Raw genomic sequence first — 16,964 nt, 5'->3', positions numbered from 1 at the left:
TTTTATCCTGATAGAAGAAGGTGTTCAAAAGTTATAAGGAAAAATGTGCATTTATGCTATCTCATGACCCATAGGTGGCGCTGTGCCCGAATTCGGCATGAACCCTCAGATCATGGTGTTGATGAAGTGTATCAAGTTTGGTTTCGATTGATCAATGTTTGGCCGAGATACAGCCTCTTAACCGATTTTGGGTCGACCTCGTTATGTTCACAATTGAATAACTTTTGAACAAAGACCAATATCAAAAATCTGTTCAGTCATTTCTGTGCGGCTCGGTCCGAAGATCGTCTGTGGTCAATTTCAGAAAAATCAAACCACTTTTGAAGGAGGAGTAGCGTTTAAACGGAAACACTTAATTAGCTTAATAGCAATTATTGTAATGGGTGGAAACTTAATGTAAGGTATAGAATGTAATCTCCATGAAGAGAGTAATCATGTGTACTAAGTTTTATCTGTCTAGACCAAAGGGTTCAGGAGTTATTAAAGTTTAAAAACTGAATTTTTGAACTGGTGGTGGCGCTGTAGAGTTGGTCTTAGAGACCCCAAAGTTGGTCAGATCACTATTGGTGACCATCTCTAGAAGTGTGCCAAATTTCATCATTTTCCCATGTTCCCTTCATAGGGCTGGCATAGTGATCGATTGTTTTTGCTCGAAAATTCTACCAAAAACAATCGCTAATATAGCTGCAAGCAGCGATACCGGGGCCAAGCCCTGAAGGGCTGTAGCCAGAGCAACGAGCGGGACGAAGCAAAATGGCCAAAATGGAACTTCCATCGGACGGACGTGACCCACCCCGGATTCGATCCCACGACCTCTCGGGTTTGGAACGAGTGCCTTAGCTAAGTGCGCCACATTAGTTGACACACTGTTTGCATGGCACAGAAGAGAGGTTAAGGTGTGAGAATTAACTCTCAAGAGCCCGAAGTAGCATTTTAGCCAGATTAGCATGCTACGCTAAAAAATGCTAACGTTGCTCAAAGTTAACCAGATAGCTCAGGAGACCCATTAGAGTCAACAGAAACGTGTTAGCATTTTAGCTAATTAGCATGCTAAGCTAACTAGCATAAATCAACAAGCACAGGCACGGTCAAGTTCGGAGCAGTACATGTCGGGAACGGGAGTGAATATCAAAAATCTGTTCAGTCATTTCTGTCAGGCCCGGTCTGAAGTTCATCTGATAAAATTTTGAACAAAATTGAACAAGATTTCAGGGAGGAGTAGCGAAAAAACTGTATTTCATTCCATTCAATATGGCGGACAGACGCCATGTTGGAAAATGACAGTTGAGACATCATCAGATTCGGCATAACCAAAGGAATAAAATGACATAAAAATAACAAAAATCGATCAACATTTACAGTAGTTATAAGGGGTCTTGCAAGAATCGTTATATCTCTTGAACACTAGGTGGCGCTGTCTTCTAACTTCCGGGGTACCTCAGGCACATGTTGTTGATGATGCCTATCGATTTTTGTGAAGATATGTACAATAGATCAAAAGATATAGCAATTTATGACAAAATTCAAAATGGCGGACGGGTGGTCCTGGTGGTCTCGACAAAATTGACATCCACAGATCCGGAATGATCTAAAGAATCCATAGACATCAAGAAAATCATTTTCTGATGAATTGTTCAGAAGTTATAAGCAAAAAAGTGCATTTTTGGTATCTCAACACCCATAGGTGGCGCTGTTCCCAAATTTGGCATGGACCCCCAGATCATGGTGTAGATGAAGTGTATCAAGTTTGGTTTCGATTGATCAAAGTTTGGCCGAGATACAGCATCTCAACCGATTTTAGGTCAGCCTCATTAAGTTCACAATTGAATAACTTTTGAACAAAAACGAAAATCAAAAATCTGTTCAGTCATTTCTGTGCGGCTCAGTCCAAAGATCATCTGAGACAAATTTCAGAAGAATTGGACCAATTTTGAAGGAGGAGTAGTGTTTAGACTGATTACTGTACTTTTCAAAATGGCCGCTACTGTAATGGGCGGAGTCTTAATGTAAGGTATGGAATTGAATCTCCATGAAGAGACAAAACAGATGTACTAAGTTTTATTTTCATAGAATTAGTGGTTCAAGAGTTATTAACGTTTGAATGTTGAATTTTTGAACTGGTGGTGGCGCTGTAGAGTTGGTCCTAGAGACCCCAAAGTTGGTCAGATCACTAATAATGGTCATCTCTACAAGTGTACCAAATTTCATCATTTTCCCATGTTCCCTTCATAGGGCTGCCATAGACCCAATGGGACGAAAAGCAGAATAATAATAATAATAATAATAATAAAACATACAGATACAATAGGGGCTACAGCCCTCTGGGCTTGGCCCCTAAATATAGCTGCAAGCAGCGATACCGGGGCCAAGCCCTGAAGGGCTGTAGCCAGAGCAACGAGCGGGACGAAGCAAAACGGCCAAAATGGAACTTCCATCGGATCGACATTACCCACCCCGGATTCGATCCCACAACCTCTCGGGTTTGGGACCAGTGCCTTAGCTAAGTGCGCCACATTAGTTGACACACAGTTTGCATGGCACAGAAGAGAGGTTAAGGTGTGAGAATTAACTCTCAAAAGCCCGAAGCAGCATTTTAGCCAGATTAGCATGCTACGCTAAAAAATGCTAACGTTGCTCAAAGTTAACCAGATAGCTCAGGAGACCCATTAGAGTCAATAGAAACGTGTTAGCATTTTAGCTAATTAGCATGCTAAGCTAACTAGCATAAATTAACAAGCACAGGCACGGTCAAGTTCAGAGCTGTACATATCGGGAACGGGAGTGAATATCAAAAATCTGTTCAGTCATTTCTGTCAGGCCCGGTCTGAACTTCATCTGATAACATTTTGGACAAAATTGAACAAGATTTCAGGGAGGAGTAGCGAAAAAACTGTATTTCATTCCATTCAATATGGCGGACAGACGCCATATTGGAAAATGAAAATTGAGACATCATCAGATTCGGCATAACCAAAGGAATAAAATGACATAAAAATAACAAAAATCGATCAACATTTACAGTAGTTATAAGGGGTTTTGCAAGAATCGTTATATCTCTTGAACACTAGGTGGCGCTGTCTTCTAACTTCCGGGGTACCTCAGGCACATGTTGTTGATGATGCCTATCGATTTTTGTGAAGATATGTACAATAGATCAAAAGATATAGCAATTTATGACAAAATTCAAAATGGCGGACGGGTGGTCCTGGTGGTCTCGACAAAATTGACATCCACAGATCCGGAATGATCTAAAGAATCCATAGACATCAAGAAAATAATTTTCTGATGAATTGTTCAGAAGTTATAAGCAAAAAAGTGCATTTTTGGTATCTCAACACCCATAGGTGGCGCTGTTCCCAAATTTGGCGTGGACCCCCAGATCATGGTGTAGATGAAGTGTACCAAGTTTGGTATCGATTGATCAAAGTTTGGCCGAGATACAGCATCTCAACCGATTTTAGGTCAGTCTCAGTAAGTTCACAGCATCATAACTTTTTTTTTCACTAGTGTTCAAAAAATTCTGTTCAGTCATTTCTGTGCGGCTCAGTCCAAAGAACATCTGAGCCAAATTTCAGAAGAATTGGACCAATTTTGAAGGAGGAGTAGTGTTTAGACTGAATACTGTACTTTTCAAAATGGCCGCTACTGTAATGGGCGGAGTCTTAATGTAAAGTATGGAATGGAATCTCCATGAAGAGACAAAATAGATGTACTAAGTTTTATTTTCATAGAATTAGTGGTTCAAGAGTTATTAACGTTTGAATGTTGAATTTTTGAACTGGTGGTGGCGCTATAGAGTTGGTCATAGAGACCCCAAAGTTGGTCAGATCACTAATAATGGTCATCTCTACAAGTGTGCCAAATTTTATCATTTTCCCACGTTCCCTTCATAGGGCTGCCATAGACCCCCATTGGCCAAGAAGAAGAAGAATAATAATAAATATAGCTGCAAGCAGCGATACCGGGGCCAAGCCCTGAAGGGCTGTAGCCAGAGCAACGAGCGGGACGAAGCAAAACGGCCAAAACGGAACTTCCATCGGACCGACGTTACCCACCCCGGATTCGATCCCACGACCTCTCGGGTTTGGGACCAGTGCCTTAGCTAAGTGCACCACATTGGTTGACACACAGTTTGCATGGCACAGAAGAGAGGTTAAGGTGTGAGAATGTTCACAAAAGCATCAGACCACGTGCTAACCAATTAATCAAGCTGCACCTGGTCTTAAATTGACAGTATATCAGGGAGAGAGCATGTGCTGCTCAGTTTATCTGTTTTTCTACAGAAGGTACGTTTGTTTTAAAAGTGTCTGTGTGTTAATTATTTCTTCTTAGTTTGGATTGTGGATTTTTTGCTGAAGTGTTTAATATGTTCATTTTGTTTGTTTTTTGTAATGACCAAGTGTTCAAAGTGCCAACTCATTTTAAGTGTTTTCTCTTTACTTGAATTAGTTTTCTTATTATGGTAGTCTATTGTTTGATCTGTAATACAATTCTGGATTTTATTGGAAGGTAGGATTTTGTGTGTTTTTGGAAAAGCAACGCACAAGAGTTTAGTAATTCTGATTCAGATTGTTTGCAAATTATTTAAACAAAGTAATTTAGTCTTCGTAGTCTACACTATATTTTCTTGAAAATGGTCTCATTAATTGATAGTTTAATAAAGAGTTTATTTAACTGTGAAAATTATTTATTTATTTTTTTTTGTGTGAAATGTGTAATTTGAATATATGCTAAACAATACTTTCTTCTTTTTATGTGTGCTGGTGTATTAACAAGAGTGAGTTGAGGTAACATTTATAATTCTTGTATATGTAAAAATAATTTGATTGTACTTTTTAAATGTATGTTAAGTTCTTAAAACTTATCACTCTTCTTTCTTGCATGTTCTGGTACACTGGTAAAAGACAGTTGAGGTATGTCAAACTTTTCAAACTTTATTAAAATGCACTTAGAATATACTGCTGAAGTAAATGTATAACAAAGCATGCCTGACAAGTATACCTTTTGTGTGTGTGTGTGTGTGGTGGTGCACTGGTTAAAGACTGCGAGCTGAGGTAAGGCATCTTTTTGTAACCATTTAAAAATAATTTGGAATATTCTGCTGAAGTAAATGTTTCAATGCATAACAAAGCATGCCTGACAAGTGTATTTTTTTGTGTGTGGTGGTGCACTGGTTAAAGACTGCGAGCAGAGGTAAGGCAACTTTTGTAACCATTAAAAACAATTTAGATCATAGTGCTGAAGTAAGTGTTTAATTGTATAACAAAGCATGGCTGACAAGTATACCTTTTTTTTCTTTAATGTGTGGTGGTGCACTGGTTAAAGACTGAGTTGTGTGAGTTGAGGTAAGGCAATGTTTTGTAACCATTTAAAAAAGAATTTGGAATGTACTGTGAAGTAAATGTATAACAAAGCATGGCTGACAAGTAAACCTTTTTTCTTTTATGCATGGTCATGCACTGGTTAAAGACTACAAGCTGAGGTAAGGCAACTTTTGTAACCATTAAAAACAATTTAGAACAGTGCTGAAGTAAGTGTTTAATTGTATAACAAAGCATGGCTGGCAAGTATACCTTTTTTTCATTTGGGGTGGCACATTGGTTAAAGACTGAGTTGAGGTAAGTCAAACTTTTTGAACATTTAGAATATACTGCTTTTATACATTTAAATGTATAACAAAGCATAGCTAAAAAGTGTACCTTTTTTCTTTTATGTGTGGTGGTGCACTAGTAATAGACTGTGAGTTGAGACAAGTTAAATGCTTGCTTTTTTTCATGGCAAAATTAAGACCATATCCATGTGTGCTGGGCAGTCTTAAGATATTCATCAGCACTTGTGTCTTGTCAAGGGCTTATGTGAATAATGTAGCTGGTCATTATCAAATCTTGCATTGATATTTTAATTAAGAAACTTTTATTCGGTTTTCATTCCTGTTGATATTAATATATTTTCTTGAAAAATTGTCTCCTTAATTGATAGTTTATTTAGCTGTGAAATGTTTTTTTTTTTTTTTTTTTTTTTTTTTTGTGAAAGTGAAATGTGTAAATTGAATATATGCTAAACAATACTACTTTGTATTTGTGCTGGTGAATGGATAAGAGTGTGAGTTGAGGTAAAATTTATAATTTTAATGTAATTTTTAAATGTATGAAGTGAAGTTCTTAAAATGCATAACTTATCACCCTCTTCTTTTTTGCATGTGCTGGTACACTGGGAAAAGACCGAGTTGAGGTAAGTCAAACTTTTCGAACTTTATTAAAATGCATTTAGAACATCCTGCCAAAGTGTTTAAATGTACAACAAAGCCTGGCTGACAAGTATACCTTTTTTCTTTTATGCATGGTGGTTCACTGGCTAAAGACCGAGGTGACTGCGGCAGAGAGGCAGCCAGAGAGGCGGCGACTGCGGCAGAGAGGCGGCAGCTATCGTCAAGAGTCGGCGGCAGAGAGTCGGCGGCAGAGAGTCGGCGGCAGAGAGTCGGCGGCAGAGAGTCGGCGGCAGAGAGTCGGCGGCAGAGAGTCGGCGGCAGAGAGTCGGCGGCAGAGAGTCGGCGGCAGAGAGTCGGCGGCAGAGAGTCGGCGGCAGAGAGTCGGCGGCAGAGAGTCGGCGGCAGAGGCAGATCGGCGGCAGAGAGTCGGCGGCAGAGGCAGATCGGCGGCAGAGAGTCGGCGGCAGAGGCAGAGAGGCGTTTGGCTATCGTCCAGAGAGTCGGCGGCAGAGAGTCGGCGGCAGAGGCAGATCGGCGGCAGAGAGTCGGCGGCAGAGGCAGAGAGTCGGCATGCCGCGACCGAAGAAGAGGGCGACGATAGCCAAACGTCTTTATGCTCAGAGATGTGCAAATACAGAGGTTACGCTGAATCCTCTTAAAAAAAATGATGCATTGTTGTCACCAAAAGCTGGCAGCATTGAAAACCCTTGCAAACTCGCATCAGTAAATGCATCAGTAAACCTTGCAAACTTGCATCTGTCACCTAAGCAAACCCTTGAAAACCCTTGCAAACCCTTGAAAACCCTTGAAAACCCTTGCAAACCTTTGAAAACCCTTGAAAACCCTTGCAAACCCTTGAAAACCCTTGAAAACCCTTGCAAACCCTTGAAAACCCTTGAAAACCCTTGCAAACCTTTGAAAACCCTTGAAAACCCTTGCAAACCTTTGAAAACCCTTGAAAACCCTTGCAAACCCTTGAAAACCCTTGAAAACTCAGAAAAAAAAGAAAAAGTGCTTACAAATATACATGAAATTTCTGTGAATACTTTACCTGCATATTGTGATTTTCCACAGCAATCAGTGCAGAAAGGTTCTCTTGGTCAAGCAGTTGGCAGCAGTTTTCCACGGTCTTCCGGTAAAGCCCTTTACAGTGAAGTTGTAAAACGCCCTTCCAAGGTATGTGAATCAGTCAAGACTGAGGTAAGGACATGTGATTTTCAAGTAGACTCAGGCAAGCTCGGTCGACCCCAGATGAGGTACCCAATGAAAAGCAAATCAAAACCCATGCAATCTGAACAAAACATTCCTGCAATTTGCCATGAAAGTGCTTTGGGTGTTTGTTCTGATTTTCCACAGAAATCCATGCTAAGAGGGTCTTTTGATCAAGCTGATGCCCGCTTTGGAGATTCACGCAACAGGCAGTGTGGCGCCATTGGTCTCACGGCAGTGTTGAAAAGCAAGCTGAAGAATGTGCTGACGTGGACTACACAAGATCTGGACGGTGTCTTGGTTGAAGGAACACGTCTTTACGAGTCTCTAAGAAAACATGGTAACATAAAAGATAGAGAAGTCAAGGGTAGGAATTACATTGCAGTCCATGAATTACCGAGGAGACACATGTTGGGTAATACTACATTTTCCATCGAGTACGCTCCGTCTCTGACTGGTTTTGTTAATGTCAATGAGTACCACGAGTATGACCAAGCCATAAGCGCTGTAGCCATGCCACTTGATGTAGCCCTTCAGCAAACTCTACTGAGTGCTGATGCTTTCTTGTTAACCATTTGTGCCAACACATCTGCAGTTATTAAGCAGGGGTCATGGTATGCAGTCGTTGACTCTCATGCCATCAGGACAGACACAAGTTGTGTAGTCTATCACCGTACCATAGAGTCTCTGTACGACTATATCAATGACATGGCACAGTTGTTTGGGGTACCTGAGCCACCATTTGAGATAACTGGAGTTTTGGTTCATGCAGATGCAGAAGTGTCTGATCCGCTGCAAGAAGCAGGCAGCAGCGGTTTCCCATGCTCTTCCGGTAAAGCCCTCTACAGTGATGTCTTAAAACGCATACCAAAGGTACGTGAATCTGTGAAGACTGAGCCAAAGACCCCTGATTATCCAGTACCTGTGGATGAAGTTGCAGATGTGAGAAACCCTAACCTTCCAACACAGACAGCCTCTAATGTGTTGCCAAGTAAAGGTAAAAGATTGAGGAAAGAAAAGCACATTGAGCTGTCAGGTAAACGGGTTACAAAATCCCACGCTGAAACTGTTATAACCGATGATTTGATAATCACTGATGTTTCAGTTCCAGATGTCTTTTTTTCTCCCTTAACACATAATGATAAGCAAGCTTTATGTGAGCTCATACAAATGTCCAATGATAACGGTGACCACAATGTCATAAACTTTGGTCCCATTGCAGCTCCGTGTCAGACAAAGACCATTAAACCAGACGGTAACTGCTTTTTCAGATCGTTGGCACATGTGATATGTGGAAGTGAAGAGAAACACTTGAAGGTTCGCCGTGCAGTTGTGAAACATCTAAAGATGAATACTCTGCTGTTTGAGAGGTACGTGAGAAGTGAGTATTCTTCAGCAGAGGATTATCTGACACGATCTAGAATGTTTTATTCTGGCTCATGGGTAACCGAAATTGACATATTTGTTGCGGCCGATCTATTCAAAACCACCATAATGACTTTTAATGACAGCCGATGGAATGCACACAAACCTACCGGAGAGGTATCCACTCAGAATGCAATTTATCTGAAACACTGTAACCGTAATCATTATGAAGTTGTGACATGTGTTAAGCACAAGGATCGAGATGCTGTTTGTGCAGGAGCATGTGGAAATGCGGTGTCAAATGAGGTCAGCAAACCATGTCTGCGTAAGCGAAAGGTAAGCGATGCTGCAGAATGTTGTCCCACCAAAAGACATCGGGAGAGATATAGCAACGACCGTGAGTACAGACAAAAACAATTGAAGTACAAGAAGTCAAAGTATGGTAATGACCCTGAATACAGACAGAACAAAATTGAGCATGCCAAAGCTAAATATTGTGATGCCATTTACAGGGGGAAAAAAATTGAGAATGCCAAAACAAAATATTCTGATGACACCATTTACAGGGGGAAAAAAATTGAATATGACAAAACAAAATACAGTAGAGATAGATATTACCAAGAGAGAAAAAAGGGAATTCTTCGTGACAAATATCTAAAAAATGTTGATGTTCGTTTATCAAAGTGTGAACGTTCTAAAGCCAAGTACTTGAGCAATATTCAGTTCCAAAAACGTGTTTGCCAGTATTCTCGATTGAAATATAAATATAATGTCTCTTTTCAGGCAAATGTATGTGAGTATTCAAAGAAAAAATATCTGCAAAACCTGGCCTTCAAAGCAAGAGTGTGTGAGTATTCAAAGAAAAAATATCTGCAAAACCTGGCCTTCAAAGCAAGAGTGTGTGAGTATTCAAAGAAAAAATATCTGCAAAACCTGGCCTTCAAAGCAAGAGTGTGTGAGTATTCAAAGAAAAAATATCTGCAAAACCTGGCCTTCAAAGCAAGAGTGTGTGAGTATTCAAAGAAAAAATATCTGAAAAACCTGGCCTTCAAAGCAAGAGTGTGTGAGTATTCAAAGAAAAAATATCTGCAAAACCTAGTCTTCAAAAGAAGAGTGTGTGAGTATTCTGTAATGAAATATCATAAAGATGTGAACTTCCGTGTGCTTTCAATACAAAAAGGTTGTGAAAAGTATGCAAGAAAGAAGGAACAACAAGACATTGCTGTTGCTATTGGTAATTTTAGACAAGAAATTAGTAGTGGTCCAGAGTTTGTGTGCTGTGTCTGTCACCGTTTACTTTTCAGAAAGCAGGTTGTTGAATGTAGAAGACAATGCTATGAAGACAAAGGTGTAAAAATCGCTGCTTTGGGAAGAAGATGCATCACAACCAGGTATGTTCATGTCTGTGATCAAAAGTGTGAAGGATCTTCTGCTCATTCCTCAGGGTGCAAATTATGGATCTGTCTAACGTGTCATCGAAAAATCCTCTGTGGACAACTGCCCGAAGAGAGCGTTGCAAACAACATGCATTTGGTGGATGTTCCAAATCAACTGAAATGCCTCAACTCTTTGGAACAACATCTAATTGCACGTAACATTCCTTTTATGAAATTACTGTGCCTTCCTCGTGGTAAACAACATGGATGCCATGGCCCTGTAGTGTGCGTCCCGGTTAATGCCACAGATGTGTCCAATATCCTTCCACGAAATGAATGTGATGACAAGATGATAAGGATCAAACTGAAACGCAAGTTAACCTACAAAGGGCATTATGAGTACAAGTATGTACACACTGATCGTGTTCGAAATGCTCTGAAATATTTGATCCGGTTCAATAAGTGGTTTGGTGATGTGGAGATTAATCAACAGTGGATCAACTCTTTGAACGAACCAGAAGAAAATGTTGATGAAATGGAGCAACAAGACGTAGTTGAAAAGATTGATGATGAAAATGACCTTGATGAACAGCAAGAGGAAGACCTTACCTACATCAAAGAGCAAAGTGGTCTTTTGTCAGATACGTCATTGCAACCTGTGGACATCGGTTCAGAAGTAATTGATCAGCATTTCCAGGATGTATTAAATCTGGCACCTGCTGAATGTAACAGTCCTGTTAGTTTGTTATCTGATAGGTCTAACGAAGCAAAATGTTTCCCTGTTCTATATCCAACTGGTGGTCCAACATTTCATGATAAGAGGGAGGTAAAAATAACATTATCAAGATACTTGAATGCAAGAATCCTCAATGCGGATGGACGTTTTGCACGAAGCACAGACTTCATTTTCTATGCACAGTATCTGTCGGAGATTGATCAAGTTGTATCCAATGTTTCAATTGCTTTGCGCAAAGGATCTGAGAAGAGTTTGTTGACTGAAGTGACTTCAGATGTACTAACAAACCCAGACTCGTTATCTAAAATCTTGAATTTTGATGAAGGATACAAGTTTTTGAGACCAATCCGTGGAACACCTCCATATTGGCAGTCTACTCAAAAGGACCTTTTTGCACTTGTAAGACAGCTAGGTATTCCAACTTTCTTTGCATCCTTTAGTTCTGCGGATCTCAGATGGCCAGAAATGATTAGTACTATAATCAAACAGGAAGGGAAAAATGTGAAAGCAGATGAACTTGACTGGTCTGAAAAATGTGGATTGATTAGACGAAACCCAGTGACTGCTGCAAGAATGTTTGATCATAGATGGCATTGTTTTCTGAGAAATGTAATCATGTCTTCAGCTCAACCGATTGGGAAAATAGTAGATTACTTTTATCGCGTAGAGTTTCAACAGCGTGGATCTCCTCATGTTCACTGTCTGTTTTGGGTTGAAAATGCCCCAACGTTAAATGAAGACAATGAAGAAAACGATGGTTTGGTTGCTAGTTTCATTGATCGGTACATCACTTGTGAGACCCCAAGCGAGGATGAAACTGAACTGTTTGAGATTGTCAACGGTGTTCAGAAGCACAGTGTCAGACATTCAAAGACATGTCGTAAGAAAAAGACAGTTTGCAGATTTAATTTTCCACGACCCCCATCAAGCCGTACCTTTATTACAAGAGGTGGTAGTCGAGACGATTTGAAAAGTGGTGACGGAAAAGATACTGCACGTACAGTTTTAGAAAAAGTGAAAAAGGCTTTAACAGCTTCTGATATGGATTATGACTCAACTGATGCATTTTTTGAATCCATTGGTATTAACCAAGCTCTCTTTGAGAAAGTGTATGCACAGTGTTCCAAAAAGAAATCCGTTGTCCTGAAAAGAAGTCCAAAAGACGTCTGGGTGAACCAGTATAATAAACATTTACTGCGTGCCTGGCAAGGCAACATGGATATCCAGTACGTCACTGATGCTTACTCTGTAGTGGTTTACATTATCAGTTACATCACAAAAGCAGAACAAGAAATGGGATTGTTGCTGCAACGTGCGCAAAACGAAGCCATGAATGGAAACCTTGAAGCGAGATCATCACTGAAGATGCTTGGTAGTGTATATCTTCACAACAGAGAAGTTTCTGCTCAAGAGGCTGTGTATCGTCTGACCGGTATGCACTTGAAGGAATGTTCTCGTAAAGTCCAGTTTATTCCAATTGGATTGAATCCTGTAAAGATGAGTTTGCCTCTTCGTGTCATCAAAAACAAAGTTGATCAGTCTGGTGAAGAAGCTAGCTTTTGGATGACTAGTCTGGTTGACCGATACAAGAATAGGCCAAACACGGAAGAGTTTGAGACCCAATGTCTTGCAAGTTTTTGCTCTGAAAACAGGATCTTGTCAAAATCGGAGGTTTCTTCACAAAAAAAGTCTTCTGAAGACAAGGTGATCAAGCTTAACAATGACTGTGGTTATATGATGAAGAGAACTCGAACTGACCCTGCTGTTGTTCGATATCCGAGATTTTCTCCCAAAAAAGATCCAGAAAAGTACTTTCATTCATTGTTGCAACTTTTCTTGCCACATTATGAAGATTGTCAGCTCAAGCCTGAGAGTTTTAGCACTTATGAGGAATTCTACAACAGTGGTGCTGTGAAATGTGGGAGAAATGTGACGCAAGTCAAATGTATTGTTGATGCTAATCGAGCACTCTTTGAAAAGGAAAGTGACAAAATTGATCGAGCTCAACAGCTTTTGGAGCAAGGTGTTGATTTGGAAGATGCTTGGGCTGCGTTATGTCCTGAAACTGAAAAGGAACGTCACGAATGTTTAGAACTAAGGAAGAGTAATACAATTCCTGATGAAGATGATTCTGAGTGTTCTATTCCAGATCTTGTAACGAACCCTCGAACTCCATACAGTATTGAAACCAATCAGGCTGGAATTTCTAGAGAAGAAGCATTATGTTTACTGCGATCATTAAATGCACAACAATGTGCAATCTTTTACAAAGTACGGAAATGGTGTTTAGAGAAACTTCTTGGTGAAAACCCTGAACCATTTCACTTGTTTGTCACTGGTGGAGCAGGCACAGGCAAGAGTCATTTAATCAAAGCGATCTACTATGAATCCTCCAGACTTTTATCTCAGCTGTCCGAAAACCCTGATGATAGAAGTGTGATTTTAACTGCGTCAACCGGAGTGGCCAGTTTTCAAATTGGTGCTTCTACAATCCATAATACCTTTTCCATAGGTGCCAATGTCAAACTGCCATATCAGCCCCTAAGTGATGACAAAATCAATTCACTGCGTGCAAAACTGGGAGGTTTGCAGATTCTGATCATTGATGAGGTGTCTATGGTTGACCATCACCTTTTGTCTTATGTTCATGGTAGATTGAGACAAATTAAGCAAACTGGTGACTACTCAATTTTTGGAAGAGTCAGTTTGGTCTGTGTTGGTGATTTTTATCAGCTACCGCCAGTCAAGGGAATTCCCCTGTACGTTGATCCAAAAGGAGTGAATCTTTGGGATACCAACTTTGAAATTGCTGAACTAACACAAGTTGTCAGGCAACAAGATGCATCTTTTGCTGAAATGTTAAATCGTCTGAGAGTTCATAAAAAGAACGAAACTCTAAGCCCAAATGACATCAACATGTTGAAGCAACGTGAAACTGGTGAAGAATGCGATGCTATTCATATATTCCCTACAAATGCTCAGGTTGATGAGTACAATATACAGAAACTTAATGAGCGTTGTCCTGAGGCAATCACTATTCACGCTAGAGACTTTGCTAGAAATCCAGAAACTGGAAGAATAGAAAGGAAAGTTGGATTTCATGCAAAAGTTTTCAACTCTTGTTTGGACAAATGTGTTTCCTTGGGTGTTGGTGCCAGAGTAATGCTTAGGAAAAATGTTGATGTTTCTGATGGACTTGTCAATGGAGCCTGTGGCACAGTTGTCCACATAAGCAGAAAACAAAGACGTGATGATGATGAAGATGATGACTTCCCATCAGCTATCCATGTTGAATTTGATGATCCAAATGTTGGTAAAGTTCAGAGATCGAAGCTGCGACAGAAATATTCTCCAAATTCAACTGTTATTGAAGTGGAAGAAGATCAAGTCTCAAACGATGGTGGTTTAAGACGTCAGTTTCCACTTAAATTGGCATGGGCATGCACCGTTCATAAAGTGCAAGGACTCACAGTAGATCAAGCGGTCGTCTCACTTGACAAGGTATTTTCTCCGGGACAAGCATATGTTGCACTGAGTCGTGTTAGAACCCTCGATGGACTAATAATTAATAACTTCAAAGACTCTGTCATATATTGTAATGAGAAAATTGACTCCACTATGAAAAACATGCCCCGACTTGCTTTAGAAAATTACAGTTTTGTAAAGACACCTGGCGTGTTTACAATTGCTCTTCATAATGTACAAAGTCTTCGAGCTCATGTTCAAGATCTTCAAGTTCACAGACAGATAATGAATGCAGATTGCATCGGTTTAACTGAAACGTGGCTAAAAGTTGAAGACCAAGTACAGATTCCAGGATTTGTTTTTAAGAGCAATCCAAGAGCTAAATGTTATGACAACAGTACTCCACTTTTCACTGATTTAAAACAACAAAGAGGAGGTGGAGTTGGACTATTCTGTTGTGAAAGCATTCATTTTAATGTCAGGGTTCCAGAACCTTGTAACTTGGAATGTCTATACTTTGCAGTTCCACATCTAAGTTTGAATGCTGCTTTGCTGTACAGACCTAATTCATATCCACTTAATCTGTTTCGACAAAATATGTTGCATGTTATTGATGAGCTGGAGAAACAGTCAGGAAAGAAAGTGATTATGGGAGACTTCAATGAGGACATCTTGACATCATCTACAATTGGTACACTAATGGAACTACATGGATACAGTCAACATGTGCAACACCCTACCACTGAAAAAGGTACACTGATAGACCATGTCTATGTTAAAGATGCAGATAATGTCTCTGTTGAAATTGTGCAAACGTATTACAGTTACCACCAAGCAGTCCTTATTTCACTGAGGTAAAAATTAATGTGTGTGATTATGTAATGAAATCTCTATAACCTGCATTATTTGTTTCTTGTCTGTGCTCTTACTTGTTCAATGTTCATCCTGAGCTTCCAACTGGCATACAACTGCAGGGCAAGTGTACAACTGGAGACGGTATGTTCTAAGTCTATCTATATGTAAATGAATAACTCTTATAATGATCCATCAGTTGAATATGTACAGCTGTTCCATGTTATGATTGAAGTATTATCTGAAGGTAATCCATTTTATCAATGCAACACTCTGAAATGAGAATTGTATCACTGTATTGTCTGTTCTGTTTTTGTGTCCATACGATATGAGTGCTATCCTGAGATTCCAACATGGTCAGAGTCCAGTTAATCCAGCCTGTAATTCAAACAAGTGATCATCATTTTCAACGCAACATCTCCCATAATTGCTCTTCTTTCTTGAGCTAGTAAACTTCACCCAGCCAAGGTAACTGTAGTATTTACTTTGTATTCATCTTAATGCTTTATTATTATTATTATTATTATTTTAATTCTGCTTAAATTCTCAGTTTTGAGAGATTTATTTTTAACTGACATTTAATCCATAATCTAATTTCAGTCATTCTAAGCCATCCAAATCATAATGGATGCTTCCAAACATTATAGGAAGCATCCACAAAGACTGCCTGCATCCATCCATTTGTCTCCTAATATCACAATTAAGTCAATAGAACAACACAAAATTGGTAAGTAGACTCAGTTGTGCATGATTACACAAGCAGAATAAAGGCATGGTTAAATCAATCAACTATATGCAAGCACATCTGCAAGTCATCTTTTTAGACGTATGAAATGCACAAGTCAGAATTTCTCCCATACAAGAGATTCTGTACTCCATCCAACACATAATTATGTACCTCAATAACTTTCTTACTGAAGAAAACAACTGATGAAAATGTAAATGTAGTAGTGTCAGAATAAAACCGTGTTCAGGCACCGTTTCACCTAATAGCAATATATTTTCAGGTTTGTGCATCAACTAACTACTAACTACTGTCAAAGGTAAGTGTGCAGATGTCTACATATTTCACTAAATGTATCAGATGTGCAAACACTTTATCAATCAGTTAATGTTCCATAACTGTATCTTCAGATTTCTGCAATGTTACACTTCAAACTTCCGCCTTATCCATTATGATTCTCCGCTCCACAAACTGTTTTAATGAAGAGGCACACAACCAATCAAAAGGTAAATTAATACATCTGCAATACTCAAATTGACTCATTTCTTAAAGCAGTCTTTCACCTGTTGATACATTTTCAGGTTTGTGCAAAACGTTACACTTCAAACTTCGGTCTTATCCGCTATGATTCTCCACCCCATGAACTGTTTTTATGAAGAGGCACACAACCAATCAAAAGGTAAATTCATATATCTGCAATACTCGAATTGAATCTTTTCTTAAAGCAGTCTTTCACCTGTTGATACATTTTCAGGTTTGTGCAATACGTTACACTTCAAACTTCGGTCTTATCCGCTATGATTCTCCACCCCATGAACTGTTTTTATGAAGAGGCACACAACCAATCAAAAGGTAAATTCATATATCTGCAATAGTCCAATTGATTCATTTCTTAAAGCAGTCTTTCACCTGTTGATACATTTTCAGGTTTGTGCAATACGTTACACTTCAAACTTCGGTCTTATCCGCTATGATTCTCCACCCCATGAACTGTTTTTATGAAGAGGCACACAACCAATCAAAAGGTAA

The 16,964-nt window shown here is 39.5% G+C and overlaps 2 protein-coding genes, 3 long non-coding RNA genes and 1 other non-coding gene across 58 annotated transcripts in view; 3 read left to right on the top strand and 3 right to left on the bottom strand.

Annotated features, from left to right (window-relative positions):
* The window catches only part of LOC127958570 (uncharacterized), a 28,160-nt gene extending 18,036 nt beyond the window's left edge, over positions 1-10,124 (bottom strand). The window contains exons 1-2 of one of the 3 annotated variants that reach the window (XR_008154101.1): positions 9,824-10,124; positions 9,608-9,769 (exon numbers count right to left, since the gene is read on the bottom strand). This is a non-coding gene — a long non-coding RNA (uncharacterized LOC127958570). The remainder of the gene's footprint in view (positions 1-9,607; positions 9,770-9,823) is intronic. The other 2 variants (XR_008154102.1, XR_008154100.1) reach the window with 2 other exon arrangements.
* Positions 1-16,964, bottom strand: part of LOC127958567 (tectonic-2) — a 90,168-nt gene that overhangs the window by 53,244 nt on the left and 19,960 nt on the right. The window lies entirely within an intron of this gene.
* LOC127958564 (uncharacterized) overlaps positions 1-16,964 on the top strand; it is a 39,899-nt gene that overhangs the window by 19,650 nt on the left and 3,285 nt on the right. For 47 of the 50 annotated variants that reach the window (XR_008154053.1, XR_008154054.1, XR_008154062.1 and 44 more), the window contains 4 exons: positions 16,346-16,441; positions 16,517-16,614; positions 16,690-16,787; positions 16,863-16,960. The exons of 1 other annotated variant lie outside the window; for it this stretch is intronic. This is a non-coding gene — a transcript (uncharacterized LOC127958564). The remainder of the gene's footprint in view (positions 1-16,345; positions 16,442-16,516; positions 16,615-16,689; positions 16,788-16,862; positions 16,961-16,964) is intronic. 2 more of the 50 variants (XR_008154057.1, XR_008154065.1) reach the window with 2 other exon arrangements.
* Positions 829-4,683, top strand: LOC127958571 (uncharacterized). Its single transcript, XR_008154103.1, has 2 exons — positions 829-896; positions 2,557-4,683. It is a non-coding gene; the product is annotated as an uncharacterized LOC127958571 (long non-coding RNA).
* On the top strand, positions 6,070-6,922 carry LOC127958569 (NAD(+) hydrolase ApTIR-like). The gene is made up of 2 exons (XM_052557466.1): positions 6,070-6,518; positions 6,620-6,922. Exons 1-2 carry the CDS (start codon positions 6,340-6,342, stop codon positions 6,807-6,809), a joined length of 369 nt encoding a protein of 122 aa, XP_052413426.1. The 5' UTR covers positions 6,070-6,339; the 3' UTR covers positions 6,810-6,922.
* LOC127958572 (uncharacterized) lies at positions 6,841-7,606 on the bottom strand. Its single transcript, XR_008154104.1, has 3 exons — positions 7,182-7,606; positions 7,062-7,121; positions 6,841-7,031 (listed from the first exon to the last, which is right to left on the bottom strand). It is a non-coding gene; the product is annotated as an uncharacterized LOC127958572 (long non-coding RNA).

Source organism: Carassius gibelio, chromosome B5 (genome assembly GCF_023724105.1).
Source record: "Carassius gibelio isolate Cgi1373 ecotype wild population from Czech Republic chromosome B5, carGib1.2-hapl.c, whole genome shotgun sequence".
Lineage (NCBI taxonomy): Eukaryota > Metazoa > Chordata > Actinopteri > Cypriniformes > Cyprinidae > Carassius > Carassius gibelio.
This window is presented reverse-complemented; position numbering and strand designations above follow the sequence as displayed.